The sequence below is a fragment of the Amblyraja radiata genome, chromosome 26, assembly GCF_010909765.2.
Source record: "Amblyraja radiata isolate CabotCenter1 chromosome 26, sAmbRad1.1.pri, whole genome shotgun sequence".
Taxonomy (NCBI): domain Eukaryota; kingdom Metazoa; phylum Chordata; class Chondrichthyes; order Rajiformes; family Rajidae; genus Amblyraja; species Amblyraja radiata.
Window position 1 is genome coordinate 25,311,596 of NC_045981.1, and position 20,527 is coordinate 25,332,122.

General features: G+C 45.3%; 1 protein-coding gene across 1 annotated transcript in view; it reads right to left on the reverse strand.

Annotated features, from left to right (window-relative positions):
• LOC116988069 (transient receptor potential cation channel subfamily V member 6-like) overlaps window positions 1–17,907 on the reverse strand; it is a 33,568-nt gene extending 15,661 nt beyond the window's left edge. The window contains exons 1-8 of the mRNA XM_033044514.1: window positions 17,788–17,907; window positions 16,646–16,786; window positions 13,179–13,277; window positions 10,636–10,808; window positions 8,707–8,856; window positions 7,760–7,972; window positions 3,642–3,728; window positions 172–248 (exon numbers count right to left, since the gene is read on the reverse strand). Of these exons, the coding sequence (XP_032900405.1) occupies window positions 172–248; window positions 3,642–3,728; window positions 7,760–7,972; window positions 8,707–8,856; window positions 10,636–10,808; window positions 13,179–13,277; window positions 16,646–16,786; window positions 17,788–17,905 (1,058 nt within the window). The 5' untranslated portion in view covers window positions 17,906–17,907. The remainder of the gene's footprint in view (window positions 1–171; window positions 249–3,641; window positions 3,729–7,759; window positions 7,973–8,706; window positions 8,857–10,635; window positions 10,809–13,178; window positions 13,278–16,645; window positions 16,787–17,787) is intronic.
• Window positions 17,908–20,527: the final 2,620 nt, after the last annotated feature.

The following is a 20,527-nucleotide window of genomic DNA, read 5'->3' on the forward strand; positions in this document are numbered from 1 at the left end:
ACTAAATCTCGTTGCACTGACGTGCAATGACAATAAAAGATATTATTATTATTATTATTATTATTACAGGAGACAGACAGACATACTCCACAGCAGTACAGAGAGTATCTGCTCAGTGGTATTTCAATGATGCAAGGGAATCTGCAAGTAGGTGGCATCCTTCAAACTCACTTGATGACGTGAAAAGGCCCACCTAGCGCCGTCCTTCCAAAGTATTTCTTCGGTCCATATCTCAATATATCATGAACCTATCGAAAGGAATGACGTGAGAAATATTAAAATGGTACCAGTGAATCATACTTAGAGAGAAGGCAAGAAAATAAGAGCCTGCACTGAGCTTCATAGTCTGTCAGTAAAACCATGGTGGCTCCATTACTGAGGATGCCAATCCCAGTGGTAGCAGGGCGAGGGGAATTTGCCACTGCTGTATAATTCTTGCGTGGCATCGGGGAGGACGTCGGACTTGGCAGTGACCCCTCCGACACTCGCAGAAGGGAGAACTCACATGATGTCTTTCATTTACAGTGTAAAGAAAGTCCAGGACCATGCAAGGGTGCTGCCTCCATCAGAGCACCTATGTGATGGCGTTGGAGATCTCGGGCTTGTCCCAGCAGCTCAGTCCCAATCTTTGAAGGAGGAGGTGTGGAGATCTCAGGCTTCTCCCTCAGTTTGCCTTTACCTCCAGAGGAGGCGCTGACAGTATAGGTTTATTTCCTGCGGCTCAGCTTTGTGCTTGAAGAGGCGACGCTGGCGATCTCTAGATTATCCTGGCGGCCAGTCTTTGCCTTTGTGTGTGTGTGTGGGGGCAATCTATGTGCAAAGGCACTTGATATACTCAGATAATGTTTAATCTAAGAAAACGTCTCCCCCACTATCTCTCAGATAAGATTTATTTACAGCATTTCTGCACCCAGTGACCATCACTGGACAGCAATACATTGAGTGGAAATTCCTCCACCTAACATTTTCTCACAGAACGGATCTGGAAACCTTCCAGCTTTCCTCTGGGCACTATGTCAATGGATGTTGTTGTTGTAGCTATGATGTGCAGCCTCAGGAGTTGGAACAAAATTCGGAAGTTCCTCGCTAGATCAGCGTGCCAGGGGAGAGGTTTAAATGCCTGGAGTGGGATTAACCCTGACATTTGAGTCAAAGGCATGTGTGCTATTAATGGAATCATTGCTAACAAGCTCAACACCAGCAATCATAGGAGCCAAACATCAAAATATACATTCATCAAAGACAAACATTTAAATGCCAGTACAGTAAATGCAAGATTCATATGAATCTTTTTTCTTTTTTCTTATTTTTAGTTAGTTTAGTGTTTTGTTTTTAAGGAGTTCTAGCTTTTCTATGTGTGGGGGAGGGGGGGGGGGGGGGGGGGGAAGGGGGAACTAATTTTCAGGGTCCCTACCTGGTCGGAGATGCAGCTTTCTCCGGCTGCACTTTCGACCCGTCCTCCGCGGCCTACCAACGGGCCTGGAGCGGCATTTCCTGAGGGGACCGCACCGGAGCCTCGGCATCGGCATCGGCGGCATCGGCGGCGGCTGCGGAGCTGCGGGTCCGAGGAGCGAGGGGACCGCCCGGAGCCTCGGCATCGGCGGCGGCGGAGCTGCGGGTCTGAGGACGGCGGTGCAGCGCTGGAGCGCCATTGCGGGGCGGGCGGTGCCTTGCCTGAGTCGCCGCGCTGGAACTCCGGTGAGCTGGGACCAGCGTTAAAAACATCGCGGAGCTGCGGGCGACGGCGCCGAACTTTACATCGGGAGCCTGGGATCTCGCGACGAGATCGCCAGTTGAGCTCCATTCAGCGCGGCCTTGTCGGCTCCGGAAGCCACGGTCTCGAGTAGGGAGGCGGCCGTTCCAGGGTTCCCATGCCGCTGAGAGGACTCTCCCGACGCCGGAACATCATCATCCGGCGAGGACGGCCTGGAACATCGGGCCTCCGTAGAGGCAACTGTGGAGGCCTCAATAGGCCCGACTATGGGTGGACATTGGGGATGGGACTGGACTTTGTGCCTTCCGAGGCTCCGAGGCTCCGGGCGGTCCCCTCGGGGATGTTTTTTATGTTAAAGCTATTTATTATTGTTATGTTTGTATTCCTTTTTTAATGTGCTGCATTGGCAAAAAGAATTTCGCTACATCTAGGTGTATGTGACAATAAATCAACCTTTGAACCTTTGAACCTTTGAACCATAATGAGTCTGCGGGATCTTGCGATCGCAGAGCTTGCGATCCCTTTGCCAGGGATGGAAACTCCAACCGCGGGGCCTGTGGACTTTAACATCGTGAAGCCCCCGGCATCTGATAAGAAGAGGCCGATTTGGGAGGTCCATGCCGCAGAGAGAGTTTCAACCACCCCGACGCCGCAGTTTCGATTGTCGGCTGCGAGGGCTTTGATCGCCCTGACTGCGGATGGAGAACAAAGAGGAAGAAGATTGAACTTTATTGCCTTCCATCACAGTGAGGGTGGAATCCACTGTGATGGATGTGACGTTTTGGGTTGAGACTCTGGATCAAGCGTTGGATTCTTGAGATGGGACTTGATGTCCGACTCAGGAGAGGAGAGGTAGGAACCAGGACCAAAAGGATACAAGGTGGTCAGGGTTGGTATTTCTTTGTTGGTGCTTGGGCTTGGATGGTCCAAATAAGTAGAGGGACTTCCTTAGACAGGAGTTCCTCTTAGCACGGTATAAATAAAGCAAGGTTGACCCATGAATAACGAACAACCCTCAAACAGTGGTCACTTGCAGAACTATGTGATTCATTGATGTCATTGAAGTGCCAAGTGTGAAACAGGATCAGGTCTTGGAGGTCAAATCTCCGTCACATTAATTGTACATAAATAAAAAGACAGCTGTCATTGTGTTCCTGCTGATGCTGGATCCGATGGAAACAGTGTTATAGGTTTCTACATCAATAATTGAAAATCTCCAACAATAAAAATTTGAAGGAACCATTGCTAATTAAGTTTATATTGTATATTGATTGGTTATTACTAACAATTATCACTTCATAAAAAGGCAAGCAACAGATGGACAAGAAGCACTTCCTGTGGCAAATTTTGTTTAGATCACCCTGTAAATCGTTCCGTGACTTTGTATCATTGCAGTGTTGAAGTTTAGTTTAGTTTAGGTCATTGTCACGTGTACCGAGGTGCAGTGAAAAGCTTTTGTTGCATGCTAACCAGCTAGTCAGCGGAAAGACAATTAAGTATTACAATCGAGCCAATCACGGTGTACAGATACATGATAAAGGGAATAACGTGAATAATGTTTGGTGCAAGATAAAGTGCAGTAAAGTCCGATTGAAGATAATCCGAATGTCTCCAATGATATAGATAGTAGACACTGATATTGGACACTGAAACACCACTCCTGGGGAACTAAAAGCCAGTGCTGTAATGCTGATGGCAGCTCTGGCCATTTTTGCACCTGCCCTTCAGCTAGATTGGAGAACCATTTACATGCAAACAATGGAGAAGGTTACCTCTCCTGTAGCTACTTTAAGAGGTCCATCTGGTCCATAATTTCAGGGAGAATTGCTCCCTGAAATGTAGTAGTGTAGCTACAATGCTACACTACACGTTGTAGTGTAGCATTGTCTCAGTGAGCTGGAGAGGGTGAACGTGGGACATTTCTTACCTCCAAAAACAGGATGGCAATTGCTCCAAATACGCTGATAATCTCGCCCAACAATCGCAAGTGGTCTTCACTGGTCACGTAGCTTTCCTGCCAAAATGGTCAAAAACATTAAAGATTGTTTCACGAATGAAGGTTTACTTTGTTGTATATTCCTTTTGTTGAGATGATAATTACAAATTCATGAGCTGAGTCAGAGGTACAAAGGGAAATAGAAAAGGCTCAGCAAGGCCAGCAGCATAATCAAGGACGAGCCAGACTCTGGCCATTCTCTCTTCCCCCTCTCCCATTAGGCAAAAGGTATAGAAATGTGTAAACAAACATCACCAGATTCAGGGACAGTTTCTTCCCAGCTGTCATCAGGCAACTGAATCATCCTATCACAACTAGGGGGCAGTGCTGAACGGCTACCTACCTCTTTAATGACCCTCAGACTATCCTCGATCGGACTTTGCTGGCTTTACCTTTACCTTGCACTGAACGCTATTCAAATATCATGTATCTACACACTGTAAATGGATTGGTTGTAATCATGTATTGTCTTTCTGCTGACTGGTTAGCACACAACAAAAAGCTTATCACTGTATCTCGGTACACATTGACAATAAACAACAAAACGGAACTTCTGAAATTATGAATATTAGGCATTTACAGGCGCATCCTCTGATCATTTCCACACAGCTGCACAAGACACAGCCTCTCAATGATGTGCACTCAAAGGTTAACCAGCACTTCATTCAAACACCAGGAACACCACTGGCCCCACTACACATTCTGTCCTGTAGTTACCAGGTAAAATTAACATTGTTGCAGACCAAACATTCAAGGATGGAGATGAGGGTGTGCAATTCATCACAGAACTGCCAATTGAATCCTGGTCACAAACTTAGGGCCTTGTGCCGACAAAACTCTCAAGTGCCATTTATTAATTTAACAACCATGAGAGCATCCCAAATTAAGATGACTTGGATAAAGATGATTTATAGCAAATCAATTTAGGGCACATAACAGCAGGTGATAGACACGTCAGTAGGTGCTTGACCTTTGCCTCACAAGGAGGGCGTTCCTGTTGACTTCCATCTTTAAATGTCACTGTGTAAAAACTGACAATCTCGACCTCTGACTTGAAAGCAACCAACACTGTTTCATGTTTAAGAAGGAACTGCAGATGCTGGAAAATCGAAGGTAGACAAAAATGCTGGAGAAACTCAGTGGGTGAGGCAGCATCTGTGGAGTGAAGAAAATAGGCAATGTCTCGGGCTGAAACGTTGCCGATTTCCTTTGCTCCATAGATGCTGCCTCACCCGTTGAGTTTCTCCAGCATTTTTGTCTACCAACACCGTTTCATATTGTGAGGAGAACCACAAAATCTTCTTAAGGTGGGGATTTGTAATCTTTCTGTGCCAGGGTCCATAAGCAATAGCGGTCTTCTCAATACCCATTCCATGTTTGACTATGACAACATTTACCAATCTGTTTCAGCCATATAAACCGTCCTCTGGTCGAAAAAATTTAATGACTAAAAAGTCATTAATTGCACTAAAATGTGACCAGTTATTAGGCATTTTATCTGCTGTCAAATTAGTTGGAAATATTCAATCTATGACTTAGGTCTCAGGATCTCCAATGAGTGAAAACCTATGGACTTTATGATTGGACAGTAATAGTTCTTGGATATAACCGAGTGGAAAATGCGAAAGTTAGACCTAGAAACTCTGGTATTAGGATTAAGTGTTCTGCACAGTCCCACTCCGCACACACACATACCATTGCCCACACTCTCTTCCTCACCCCCTCCCCTCCAACTCGCTTCCCCTAACAATCCCATTCTTCCCTCGCCCAGAGCCCCATTCCCCAATCATTTCTCCCCATCCTCTCCCCTCTTCTATCTCCCACTCCTCCATCTCTCTCTCCAACTACCCCAATGACACCCCGTTCTGCCTCTCCCTGCTCTTCTCCATTAGATCCATCTGTTACCCCCAATCCCTCTCCCATCACCCACTCTCATCCAACTCTCCAGCCACTGTGGGATTGATATTTCCTAGGGATAGGACAGACCACGCCTGCCATTTCCCCAAACCCTCAGGATCCAGGCATCTACACCCAAGAGTAGTCTTAATGAGAGTGGACAGCAATGCCTGCAGGGTGAATATGCCCCCAGCCTCCAGCAAGACCAACAACCTGCCAGTAAGGGGTTCCAATCCACTGTGGGCCATGACTCATAGTTTGAGAACTTAATTTTATAGCAACTACTCCCAGCTTAAGGTCTTTTGGGCTCCATTTGATTCCGTTCTAAATCCATCGTCAGTAACTGTTAAATTTTTCTCACCAACCAAATGTATAACAAATCTGAGCAAGGGTCCCCAGCAAACGGATTCCCACAAGACGCCTAGGTTCAGGTTAACCTGCAGATTACAGTGTCATTCCTGGAGATCAGCATCTCAGCAACTTCCTGTCCTCCGCTGCCAATGGTTGCCCTCGAGGATGTCCTAACCCTAGCAGCACATGGTACATTTTACCTTGCAGTGGTGTCATCCATTAGGATTTGTAAGCTGTGGACCATGATCCAAGATCCTTATGTCTTCCCCTGCTGTCTCTCTCCTCTGCTGCAGCTATATTAAAGCCTTGGGTGGGCGGCGCGACCGACGTCGCAGCGGCCTCTGCAGTCCGTCTGTCTTTTTTTTAATTTTATTGTCCTGTTGAGGGTATAGTTTGTGGTGGGTTTTTGACTGTGTATGTGTGGGGTGTGGGGGGTGTGGTGGGTGGGGGAAACTTTTAGATCTCTTCCCTGTACGGAGACCCGATCTTTTCCCTGTCGGGTCTTCGTTGCCGTTGGGGCCTAGCGCCGTGGAGCGGCCTCCAACCGGAACGACAGCTCAAGTCACGGAGCCTGTGGAGCTGCGGACCTACCATCGTGGAGCTGGCCGGCTTCGGAGCGTGGAGAGCTGCGGTGGCACGCTGCTGCGACCCGACTCCGACTCCGGTGGGAGACCGCTTTGCAGGGCACCGGCAATGGCGACTTCTCCCGCTCGAATTGCGGGGTTGAGAGTGACCTGGAGCGGGGCCTTACATCGCCCGGCGCGGCTTAAACAGCCGCGGGACTTGGTAGCGCCCGCCGGGGGCTCCAACATCAAGACCCGGAGCAGAGCCTTACATCGCCCGGCGCAGCTTTAAGTGGCCGTGGGACTTGCTAGCGCCCGTCGAGGGCTTTGACTTTGACTTCGGGAGAAGAATGGAGAGCAGGGGAGAGGCAAGACTTTGCCTTCCATCACAGTGAGGAGGAGATTCACTGTGATGGATGTTTGTGTAAATTGTGTTGGTGTGTGTCTTGGTTCTTTTCTTGTATGACTGCAGAAACCAAATTTCGTTTGAACTTCATGTGAGGTTCAAATGACAAATAAACGGTATTGTATTGTATTGTATTGGAGAATATCCCCGAAAGGACTGAAGACCTTGCCACATCAACCATCCTTTTACGCTCAACCAACACAAATCCCATTTTATTCTCCTCACATTCCCATCAACTCCTCTCAGATTCGTCCACTCACCTACACGCTAGGCAATTTACGATAGCCAGTTTATCTAGCAACCCCCACAATTTTGGAAACCAGAGCATCTGGGAAAATCAACAAAGTCACAGGGAGAACGCGCAAACACCAAAGAGACAGCACCTGTGGGCAGGACTGAACTTGGGTCTCTGGAACTGTGAGATAACAACTCTTATCAGCTGCCCCACTGTGCAAGTGTTTACTGAAAAATAAATACACAATTGGTATGCAATGACTTTATAATGCGTGATTCACACTGAAAACAGAATACCAAGAAACGCACATCTCATGAGCCTCAACGTGTATTAACCTCACTATTTTAGAACACAATCAAGTTATTTAACTCTTCTCTGTATCAACCTACATTTGTGCCTCTACACCAGGGTGGACACTACATCAAACATCAGCCTATTCTACCATCTTAACTCTGTGCTTGCACTCTTTATCAGGATAACCCCACATCAACAAAATGCTGACATTATATCATGGCCTTTGACTCCAAACTGTTATGGAATGTGACAGTGCAGCTAGAACGCTGGTGAGAACTGGGATGGGGATACACCATGTACTAACCTGTAATGTTCTCTCAATGTATATTGTGGAGTCCTTCTCACTGGTTGCATTGTCAGGTCTTGGTTTAAGTGGCCGATAAGTGCAGCAGAATGTGAAGATGGTGATGTAAATAAGGTAGAGGAAAGCCAAGATCCGGAAATAATATATTGCATAGTTATTCCACTTCAAGAGGATGAGTTCTTTCATTGGGGAAAGGCGGAAAATCTTCAGTGCCTACGCAGTGAGATAGGAGGAATTAACTAAAGATTAGAACTATTGCAGATGCTGGAAACATGAAATAAAATCAGAAAATGCAGGAAACGCTCAGGAGGTCAGGCAGCATCTGTGGAAGGCAAACAGAATCAATGTCAACGATTCATCAGAACTGGGAAAGTATCACAGGTCTGTAATTGACAACAAACAACACTGGCAAATGAGCATATTCAGTATTCAACAGCTTGGTCTCACCCTATCATGGAGTCATCAAGTACTACAGTGTGAAAACAGGTCCTTTGGCCCAACTTGCCCACACTGGCCATCATGTCCCATCTACACTAGTCCCACCTGCCTCCGTTTGGCCCATATCCCTCAAAACCCGTCCTATCCATGTACCTGTCTAAATCTTTCTTAAAACATTGCGATAATCCCTGCCTCAACTTACCCGTCTGGCAGCTCGTTCTATACACCCACCACCCTTTATGTGAAAAGGTTAAAAGTTATCCCTGTTACCACTTGGCCCCTTCCATTGCTTCCACCATCTTTTCAGTAACTAACATTTAAACCTTTTTTACCTGTGTTTCCCAGTTTTGACAAAGGAGCTCATACCCAAAACAATAAATGCTTCTCTCTGTACAGATGCAGCCTGACCCGCTGAGTACTTCCAGCATTTTCTCTTTCTATAGTAGGATATTGACTTTCTGTGCTTGTTTTGTAAAGTCACTCTTCTCCCAAACAGTTCTTCCTCTTACCTCCTTGTTTTCACTAGAGATCACCAGCTGCAACACTGAGTTGTCATCGCCCCACGAGTCGATCTCGGAGAGGTTGTAGTACATGGTGCACAGAGGACCATAGGTCCTCGGGGCATCCAGCTCCTTCCTCATCAACAGGTGCTGGAACATCTAGCAAGGATAAAACAAGACAGCGGTGGAATGGGAAAGGAATGGCTGATGGAATCAGGAACACAGAGATGATGAAGCTTCACTAATGTCAGCTTCACACTGTCGCATAGACATCTGATATTGACAAGGGACAAAAGACCAACTGTCCATCAAGGCTGTGCCCCACACTTGAGGGCATTGGAGCATTACATTTGAATACTTCCTCTCTCATTTGTCAACTGTAAAACCTCTAGACTTCATTAAAGCACAAACTAAATGTAAACACCCAGAAAATCTACCAATGCAATAGAATGTGATGGTTTTATCAATACAACCTGTCATCTTAGAATCACAGAAACCAGGAGTCTCAGTTTAAGAAAATAAGGAGTAGGCGATTTAGGACTGAGATGAGGACATTTTTTTTTCTAATGATTAGCCATGATCAAATTGCTGGTTCGAACGGCCGAATGGCCTACTCCTGCACCTATTTTCTATGTTTCTATGTTTCTAAACGGAAATACCTGTTCCACACCTTTCCTAACTTTCAGAGACCTCCATCCGCTCCCACTTCAAATTTCTTTTTAAGGAAAACAGCTTCAGCATGCACACTTTGAAAATCTGGTATCACCCTGATCAATTGTGTTTGAAACTTATTGATGAGTCCATAGCATTTCTATAGTTTGGGATGCAGAAGTATAATGTTAAAATAAAAACAATCAAAAACTGCAGATGCTGGAAATCTAAAATAAAAACAGAATATGCTGCAATTTCTCAGGTCAGGCCGTAACTGTGGAAAGAGAAACAGATTTAACAGAAAAACAGTCGCTGTTTCAATTCCCACAGCTGTACCTGATCTGCTGAGTCTTTGCTGTACTTTCTGTTGTTATGTTGAAGTCACTGCAGTGTCTCTTCCAGGAATGCATAACCTGAAAAACTCTGCCCTCTAACAGGATTTTTCTCTGTGTCTGCAGATTTGATCACTCTCAATGGTGTCTCTTTCCTTTGTGTCTTTGATAAGATGTTGATCAAAACCCACTTCCTCAGACACATCTCATTCCTCAACAAATGTTTTTGACAACAGCCTAACCCACTGGCCATCTAGGTTTATCCAGTCAGGTACTTCCCATCTCCACCCCCCCCCCCCCCCCCCCACCCCCCCCACCCCTCCCTCCCACTGCAGCTTAATAAGCTCCTTTTATCCAGTTCTGACCAAGGGTCAAGGATGAGCAAGGATTAATTCAATTTCTATACTTTCCTACAACCATCAGAAACTTGAAGCAACTCGCACAACCCAAGAACCTTAACAGCAACAGAATATAACAGATCAGCTTTTGCACTACCATGCATTGTGTTTCTAATTGTGTTTTGCACTGATATCTTGTTTTAGTACAATCTATTTATTTTCACAGTCTTGCACAATATAAGTATAATGTATGTATAATTTATGTTTTGTGTGTTGCCTGAGTACAGTATGTACTCCAAAGACGTAAAGGTTTGTAGGCTAATTAGCTTGGTATAAATGTAAATCGTCCCTAATGTGTGTAGGATAGTGTTAGTGTGTGGGAATCGCTGGCCCTTGCAGGCTCGGTGGGATGAAGGGCCTGTTTCGGCACTGTATCCCTCAACTAACCTAACCTATGTACTACTGATCAAGCAAGCAAGCTTTCCATTGTACCTGACTGTACTTGTGCATATGACAATAAACTTGACTTGACTTAAAGAAAAGAGTTGACTGCAGAGTCTATTAATTATCCAACATGAATATCAACTACAAGAAAATAGAAACCAAGAGCTCCTGACCTGAATGTTTCCTTCAGATGCAGAGAGCTTGATGGGAGACAGGCCATTCTTGTTGATGATCATGTCAACTGGAATCTCATTCTCAGGGTCATCATAGGACAGAATTAAATCATACATTTGTGGGACAAGGACACTGTTTGGCTGCAGCACCAGAACATGTAGGACAGTATTACCTGGTAAAAGAATATCAGAATGGAGGTATTTCAAATGAATGGGAATGGATCACGCTTTCATTCTTACCAGTTAAACGCAATCTCTCTCCTCCGATCTTCACTCCCACAAACCAATGGTTGCTTGGCATTTTACAGAACCGTTCCCACCTCAATCTGTCACGTAGATTGGGCACAGAAACAGAACTGTCCACAAAGACCATCAAAGACTTAGGTCTATTTTCTACTGACAGAGGAAACAGGGGGTACCAGTTGTAACTCAGCAGATAGAACATGGAATTGTGGAACACAGGAACTGGCCCTTCAGCCCAAAATGTTTGTGTTGAACATGATGCTAAATTAAACAGGTCTTATCCATATCCCTCTATTCGCTGCACCTCCATGAGCCTATCTAAAAAGCCTCTTAAACGCCACTATCGTATGTACCTCCAACACCACCCCAGGCACTATGCTCCAGGCCTCCACTATTCTCTGAGTAAAAAACTTGCCTTGCACATCTCCAATTAACTTTCTCATTCCCACCTTATTGCTATGCCCTCTAGTGTTCGACATTTCAACCCTGGGTAAAAGGTTCTATGTCTATCCTATCCATGCCTCTCATAATTTTAAATACCTATCAAATCCCACCTCAACCTCTGACATTCCAGAGAAAACAATCCAAGTATCTTCATAATCTGCCTGTTGCACAAACCCTCTAATCCAGCAGCATTCTGCTAAACCTCCTCTGCACCAGCTCTTCACATCTTTCCTCTAATGGGGTGACCAGAATTGCACGCAATACTCCAGATACGGCCTAACCAAAGTCCTATAGCTGCATCATGACTTCCTGAGTCTTATATTTAATGCCCCAACCAGTGAGGGCAAGCATACCATATGCCTTCATTACCACCCTACCTACTCGTGTTGCCGCCTTCAGTGAGCTGTGAACTTGGACTCCAAGATTGTTCTGCACATCAATGCTATTAAGGGTCTTGCCATTAACTACATTCTCTCACCTTACATTCAACTTCCCAAAGTGCAACCTCCCACCTCACACTGATGCAGGTTAAACTCCATTAGCCATTTATCTGCCCATTTCAGCAGCTGATCTATATCCTACTGTATCTTCTGACAGCATTCCTCACTGTCAGGAAACTGGGTCATCAATCCATCTCATGTCTAGGTCATTAATATATATCGCAAACAGCAGTGGTCCCATCACAGATCCCTGTGGATCTCCACTGGTCACAGACTTCCAGTCGGAATATCCACCATCTACCACAACCCTCTGTCTTCTATGAATAAGCCAGTTCTGAATCCATACGAGCATGTCATTGTGAGCACCATAAATCTTAATCTTTTGGATCAGCCTACGATGAGGGACCTTCTCAAAAGCCTTGCAGAAATCCATGTATACAAAGTCCACTGCCCTATCCATCAATTTCCTACACCTCCTCAAAGAACTCAATCAAGTTAGTGAGACACGATCAGCCATGTACAAAGCCGTGCTGGCTATCCCGAATTAGCCCATTCTCTGCCAATGGGAGTAAATCCTATCTCAAAGAATTGTCTCCAGTAGTTTCCCTGCCACTGACTTGAGCTTCACTGGCCTATAGAACCCCAGGTTATTTTTGTCCTCGATCGAAAATGTCCAATTCCTCCACAAATGTTGGCTGATCTGCTGAGTTCCTCCATCAGTTTGTTTTTTACTGAAAGATTTCAACATCTGCAGCCTCTTATGTCTCGATTATCCTGGAATTATCATTTTGTTCTTTTGGGATCATGTTGTGAGAGGCTGGGCTGCTGGGTTTCTGCACTTTAGTAACAGTAACTGCAGTTCGTTGGCCATGAACTGCTGAACAATAAGGTTTTCCCAACTGGATTAAAACTCCTGTCAGAAAAATCCATTACTTACCTTTCAAATTCTGGCACCGCACATGCCGATTATATTTCTCTCCCTACCTCTACCCACACTCCCCATCTCATTGCCACCGTCTGCTCCTGTCCCCCAAGCCTTTGCTCCAATCATTCCAGCCCTTGATTTACCCTGGGCTACAACTGAAGCCTCAATTTCCCCCTCCCCTTCTGCAATGGCCCCAATCCCAGTTCCTATGAAAACTTTGGATTTCAGAGGCGACTGAAGTTTGCAGGCAATGGACTTGACCCAAGCACCTGTCTCCCTCCAAAGGCGATCATGTACGTGCTCTGATATCTTCCACAAAAGAACAAAAGGTGGAGCCGGCGTGCTTGGTAACTTTGTCAGCGCCGTAGGTTGCTATTTGTATACATTGGGTATGCAGCAAAGAATTACACTGTGCGCTTATTCCATTCCAATAAAGTATTCCATTCCAATCCATATCACTGGCATTCAGTCACATCCAGCTTTGCCCTTACCCAAGCAATCTTGTGCTGCAATGTCCGCTCCATTTTCAATAAAAATTCGGACTATCTCTTTGTTTCCAACACAAGCGGCAAAGGACAATAGGTGTTCTCCTGAAAAGCAAATGGAGCCAGAAGTGAAACTTGGAGGAGTGTAACCGGAATCAAAAGCTGGGTATGTTGACACCCAAGATTGCAGATGCTGGAAACTCTATGGGTCAAGCAGCAACCATGAGGGAAAATCATTGTTGGTGTTTTGGGTTGAGACCCGCAGTCAGGACTAGATGTGCTCAGTGGGTCAGGCAGCCTCACGAGAGACAAATAGCCAACGTTTTGGGTCAGAAAGGGAAAACAGAAAACAAGCTTGTAGCAGTAGAGAATGAAGTCCATGATAGGGTGCAGCCCAAAGATCTCAGGATAACAATTACTCTCGATTCCATCAGTTGGAGACAGAAGAGACAAAGGAAAAAACCCCAAATTGAAGCAGAAATATTCAACAATGTCTGTGAAGAGGAAAATAGTTGGTTACTGGAAGATGAATTTGTTGAGCTCCGATTCGGACTCTATGATTCAGTGTGTAGGACGGAACTGCAGATGTTGGTTTACACTGAAGATAGATACAAAATACCGGAGTAACTCAGTTGGTCAGGCAGCATCTGTGGTTAAAAGGAAGAGGTGACGTTTTGGATCGAGACCCTTCTTCAGAATCAGTTTGACTCGCCCACCCGAGACCGGGAACTTGCCCGCCATGGATGGAAAACGCGGCGTGGACCAGAACTCGCCCGGAAGGCCCGGCTCATACCCTCACCTAGAGGTGGGGTAAGTAGACTGGTTGCAGGATTGAGCGCACTACCTCGATGGTGGAGTGGGCCGCAGGAGGCCATGCAACAACCAGGGGTTCGGCTGGACCAGGCACCGCTCCAAGAGGCAAGGCAAGGCAAGGCAAGGCAACTTTATTTATATAGCACATTTCATACACGAGGCAGACTCAAAGTGCTTCACATAAAAACATGTCATACAATAAATGAAATAATAAAATGAAATAAAATAGAACTAAAAGAAAAGAAAAGCAAAATTAAAAATGCATTATAAAAAGTGCAAAAGTTAAAAGTGCAATGTAGTTAAGATTTAGCTGAAAGCTAAAGTAAACATAAAAGTTTTCAGTCTTGTTTTAAAAGTGGTCAAAGTTGAGGCAAGTCTTAAATCTTCAGGAAGTTTATTCCAGCTATTTGTTGCATAGTAACTAAATCCTGCTTTCCCATGTTTTGTATTTACTCTGGGAATCACTAACAGATTGGTTTCAGAAGATCTTAGCGGTCTAGAAGGCTTATATAGTGGAAGCATGCCAGTGATATACTTTGGCCCTAAATCATGTAGTGATTTATAGGTGAGCAGCAGGATTTTAAAATCAAGAGGTTGAGCATGTGGACTAGACGCGGCCTACAGCGATGGAGGACACCAACAGCTACACTTAACCAGGCCGACCCTGCATTGCCGCCAGGATGACAGACCTTCATGGTCAGATCAAGATCCCTGCCCTTACAGCAACTGAGACTTGAAAAAGCTGCTAAACTGACGACTCTCTATACTGCCTCAGTGTATACTGCGACTATACACTTGTACTGTATCTGAGATATTTATCTAATATTGGTGTGAATCTCTCCATAACATGTGGCCAGTCAGTGAATGACATTCCCATCTCTGCACGTGCTGCTTGCATCCAGACCCACTGCAGCCTGTACACACAGGAGGCTGGCTGGCCACCTGGAACCTGCAGTTGGCTGCTGCTGTAACAGATGTAGTTTGCCCTCAACCTTGGATTATGCTTGCAGGCCTTTTTTGAAATTTCCCTACACCCAAGAAATCTGTGGAATTCTCTGCCACTGAAGGCAATGGAGGCTAATTCACTGGATGTTTTCAAGAGAGAGTTAGATTGCGCTCTTGGGGCGAACAGAATCAAGGAATATGGGGAGAAAGCAGGAACGGGGCACTGATTTAGGATGATGAACCATGATATCATATTGAATTGCTGGCTCGAAGGGCCGAATGGCCTACTCCTGCACCTATTTTCTTTGTCTATGTATCCAAATCCTTTTGTAACTTCATGAAAACATTAACTGGGTTACCCTCCCCTCTCAGCTACCCACCCTATCCCAGAAATCAGTTTCATTTCTGGAGTGTAGGACCTCAGCTTTTGTCCATCAATATTTCTCTCAGTCTGGTACCTTTTTTGTGAATCTATTTGCTTTGCACTCCTCTAATTCTCTCTTGAATGATCACTGTCGAATGTAATCAATCTACCACTTCCTCAGCTAACGAAAATGTAGCCCCTGTGATTCTCTCCCGAAATATCTCATTCTGGTGTTAACAGGGTCCTCTCAATTTCACAAAGCATTTGGTCCAATATCTTCATAAATGATTAAATTATTGTTTGACAATGATTCTGCTTTGAAAAGTTTTACAAAGTTGGAGTTGTGGCATAAAGGTCATCCCAAAAATCATCGACCCTGAGCTACCAGGTTTTCATCCGGTGTTTTTGATGATCTCAGTTTGATTCAAATCCGACTAGAGGGATGTTTACCCTCTATAAATACTGTGCTGCCAGTATCACAAATTGTAACAAGCTTGTTACGCATCACCAAGTAAGCTCATGAAGTGAAGTTGGAGCTTTGGATTGAAACTTTCAAGCCATTTTCTATCCCATTCCACCCTCCTGAACAGCCATCATTGCCTCGCCATTCCTTAACCTCCACTTCTGCAATTCTCAAGCGTTGATCTCTTGTGATCACTATGAGAGTCAGGTTTCTAAACCTGACATCAGATACAGCCTCCCTGGGCAAGGCCATCTTCTATCCTTCCCTCCTCTTTTAATATATCCGTCAGACTTCACATCCTCAATCTAGATTTTGGGCACCAATCCTAATGTCACCTGTAGAATCAGTCAATGAAGAACCTGTGGGCAACCTCAACATTTAAGGAGCTATATAAATGAAGGAAGTTACTTGGAGACTCATCTATTGGTAGTCTCAAAAAGGCTGGCAGTACCATCAAAGACCCACACCATCCTGGCCACACACTCATCTCCCTGCTACCTTCAGGTAGAAGGTACATGAGCCTGAAGACTGCAACAACCAGGTTCAGGAATAGTTACTTCCCCTCAGCCATCAGGCTATTAAACCTGGCTCGGACAAAACTCTGATTATTACCAACCACTTTCTGTTATTTGCACTATCAGTTTATTTATTCATGTGTGTATATATTTATATCATGGTATATGGACACATTTATCTGTTTTGTAGTAAATGCCTACTATTTTCTGTGTGCTTAAGCAAAGCAAGAATTTCATTGTCCTATACAGGGACACATGACAATAAACTCACTTGGACTTGGACTAGGATTGAACTCACACAGTCACTGATTCGATTGGGGTTGTGGCCATGGTTCTGATACCGAACCAGGGCCAGAACAGATTGTACACTCACCATAGTACGCGATGCTCCCTCTACTGTGCCTGAAGAAGGTTCCAGTCGCCCGAGATGTGGCCACATCCGCTCCTCGGCTGATCAATTCTTTCACTAGACTCGCATTCTCATTTGCCACGGCAATGTGAAGGGCTGTCAATCCTATTTGCAGAACGAATATTCAGTTATTTCAAAACTGGTCTTTGATTAATTACCTATTAAAGGGTCTGTCCCACTTGACGAGGTAATTGACGAATTCTCCCAAGTTATTCATGAATTCTCCCGAGTTTTCCCCTTGAGTCAAACTCGCAGAATGTTCGTAACGGGTCCGTGGGAGGATGTTGGGGTCCGTAAATATATCGTAGTGGCTCATTATGTCAGCCGTAGGTACTCGGGGCATCAGGTAAGTCGGGACGTTTTTTCCAGCCTGATAAAAAATGTCCACCAGTAAAAAAAGTCGGGTGGATGCCCCGCGTACCTACGGCTGGTTTACGATATATCTACGGACTCCTACGGACCCGTTATGAACATTCTGTGAGTTTGAATCAAGGGGAAAACTCGGGAGAATTTGTGAATTACCTCGTAAAGTGGGACAGACCCTTTACTCAGACTGCCAAAATCTCACTCACTTTTCAAAGATTACATGCCCAAGCCAACTCACTGCCTATCATTCATACTTACTCAGTAACCAGTCCTCCTGTTTCTGACCCACTGCTTATACCGCTTTCCTACTCCCCAGTCCTCACTTTATCTCCCCTCACCTCACTCTGTCTCCCGCCACCTCACCTCACCTCCCCATGCCACACTTTGCCTCCACAAAACTCACTCCAACTCACAACACCTCACAACTCACTCCGTCCTCACACCTCTCCACCCCTCCCTCCATCATCCCACTCTCCACCCCCTTCTGCCACCTCCCTCCATCCCGCACCACCTCTCCCTGTGTCCTCACTCCATCTTCTCACTCCACCTCCCCACACCTCAGTCCGCTTCCCCACAACTCACTACATTTTCACTCGCGTTCTTCACTCACTACTGAGCCATGGTACTGCCCTTGATCTGGGAGTAGTGCTTGGTTCTGGATCACTTCCCCCACCCAAATCCCTGATCTTGGTGCTGATTCTCTCGACAGAACGATGGGCACCAGGCCCAGCAGCCGGTACCTTCATACACCTTGCCCGTGATGGAAATGTTGATGAGCTCAGGAGCCACCCGAAGGAGTGCCATCACTGCATTGTTGTTATCGTGCATGGCTGCGATGTGCAAAGCTGTCTCCCCCATTGTACCTGCAGTGAGGGAACAAGGAAAGCCCCATGAGATTCATCAATGTTGGGCAAAGGATAGATATTAGAGAAGAGGTGTTATGGATTTATGGAAAAAACAAGAGTTTCATTGCAAGGCTGATGTATGATGTGGGTTCTGGGGAAGCCAACACAATGCCACTTCCAAAGGAATATCACTGTGGCTCCATGGATGACCATGCTTTTCCCCACCTGCACCAGTGGGTGAGAGCAGCCACCTCATGGTCACCTCTAACATTCCAGATGATACTCCATCGAAGGTGGTTACCAACGTTTAAAGATATTTTCTCATTTTAATCCATTGCTTTTGCTTTCCCTCTTATAGAAAGATAGATAATTTTTTATATCACAAAGACAGAACAGTGATGGGTTGGAAATGCTAACTAGGTCAGTCAGCATCTCTGGGCGGTGAAACAGTTTACATTCCTCTTTCTCATCCACTCCCTACACACACTGGCCTGTTTTACAGAGGCCAATTAACCTACAAACTCACATGTCTTCATGGGAGGAAATCGTAGGATTCGGAGGAATCCCACGAAGTCACAGGGAGAACATGCAAACTCCACACAGTCAGCACCTGAGGTCAGGATCAAACTTGGGATTCTGGCGCTGTGAGGCAGCAGCTCTACCAGCTGCGTATTTGTGCTGCCCAAAGTATAACATAACGTAACATAACATCCCAACTTCCAATACTCTAATATGAAATTTGCGAATTCATTGTTGAGCATAGATGACTATGACACATCCAGTTGGAAAATGAGCCGTTGTTCTTCAAACTCACAATGAGTAGTTGGAACTGTAAGGGAGACTGGTCATAATTTGAGTGGAATGGGGAGACAAGGGAACAGGCAATAGGGCGTTCAGTGTCATATTGTTTTGTGAACAGATCTCTTAAAGAGTCACCTGGTTTGCATTGGATTTCCCCGAATGGAGCTGCTGGAGACTGGCAGCACCATGGCGTTACATATGTAGGAAGGAACTGCAAATGCTGCTTTATATCGAAGATAGACACAAAAAGCTGGAGTAACTCAATGGGTCATTCAGCATCTCTGAAGAAAATAGGTGACATTTTGGGTCGAGGCCCTTCTTGGTCACCTATTCCTTTTCTCCAGAGCTACTAACCGACCCACTGAGTTACTCCAGCTTTTTGTGTCTATCTATGGGATTACTTGTCGAATTACGCCTTGAATATCATGCCCAGTTTAACTCCAGTGCCATTACAGGTCCAGAAAATAAATGGTAACTGAAAACATAGAAACATAGAAATTAGGTGCAGGAGTAGGCCATTCGGCCCTTCGAGCCTGCACCGCCATTCAATATGATCATGGCTGATCATCCAACTCAGTATCCCGTACCTGCCTTCTCTCCATACCCTCTGATCCCCTTAGCCACAAGGGCCACATCTAACTCCCTCTTAAATATAGCCAATGAACTGGCCTCGACTACCCTCTGTGGCAGGGAGTTCCAGAGATTCACCACTCACACTTTCACTACAAGTTCTTCTCATCTCGGTTTTAAAGGATTTCCCCCTTATCCTTAAGCTGTGACCCCTTGTCCTGGACTTCCCCAACATCGGGAGCAATCTTCCTGCATCTAGCCTGTCCAACCCCTTAAGAATTTTGTAAGTTTCTATAAGATCCCCTCTCAATCTCCTAAATTCTAGAGAGTATAAACCAAGTCTATCCAGTCTTTCTTCATAAGACAGTCCTGACATCCCAGGAATTAGTCTGGTGAACCTTCTCAGCACTCCCTCTATGGCAATAATGTCCTTCCTCAGATTTGGTTACGAGTGCAATGAGTTGTTGGTAAATTTCCTCAGATGTGTTAATTGAAACAAATGTCTTTGTTCACAAACAGGGAATGGATTTGAGAGGAGCATCCCAGAAACAAACTCCTTGACACTTTATATTGAACAGTGCCTGCAGGAACATAACTGGAACATAGCAGGAACATAGTGTAGATGGTTTATGCATGCAACCAATAATATAGCTACCTCAGTACCACTAACCACGCCTTAGTTATCAAGTATAACAACACTCTCTCTTCCCATATATAGCACTCTCTCCAGCACGGTGACAGACTGTGTACAGTTAGTGCTGGATCATGTTTAATCTGTGTGTTTATTAAAGCGTTAAAGTAAAGTTACAAGTGTGTCAGATTCATTTCTTTACATGGTGTCGGCAAGTTAAACCTCGCGCCTCCTGTTTATCGGGTTTGATTTCTTGAGTTTGTTTCTTTATCGGAGTTTTCTTCTCCCTGTGCCACCATGGCATCCTCTTGCCGCAAACCCGCGCCCCTGGTCTTTGATGCAGACATAGCGGAGCGCTGGGCGACTTTTGAGATGGATTTCACCCACTACATGAATATTGCTCATCGCAACGATCCTGATGCCGTTAAAGCTTCCCTTCTTCTAAACCTTGCCGGTCCTGATGCCATGAGGAGAGCACGCGCCTTCACCTACAATCCCGAGGTCCGGGATGAACATGATCAGGTCCAAGTACCTGCAGAGTCTGCCAACGACCCGGTATGTCTGTTGCGAAAATTCGCTGAGTTTTGTGATCTGCCCTCTAACCGCATATTAGAGAGAGCTAAGTTTTTCACG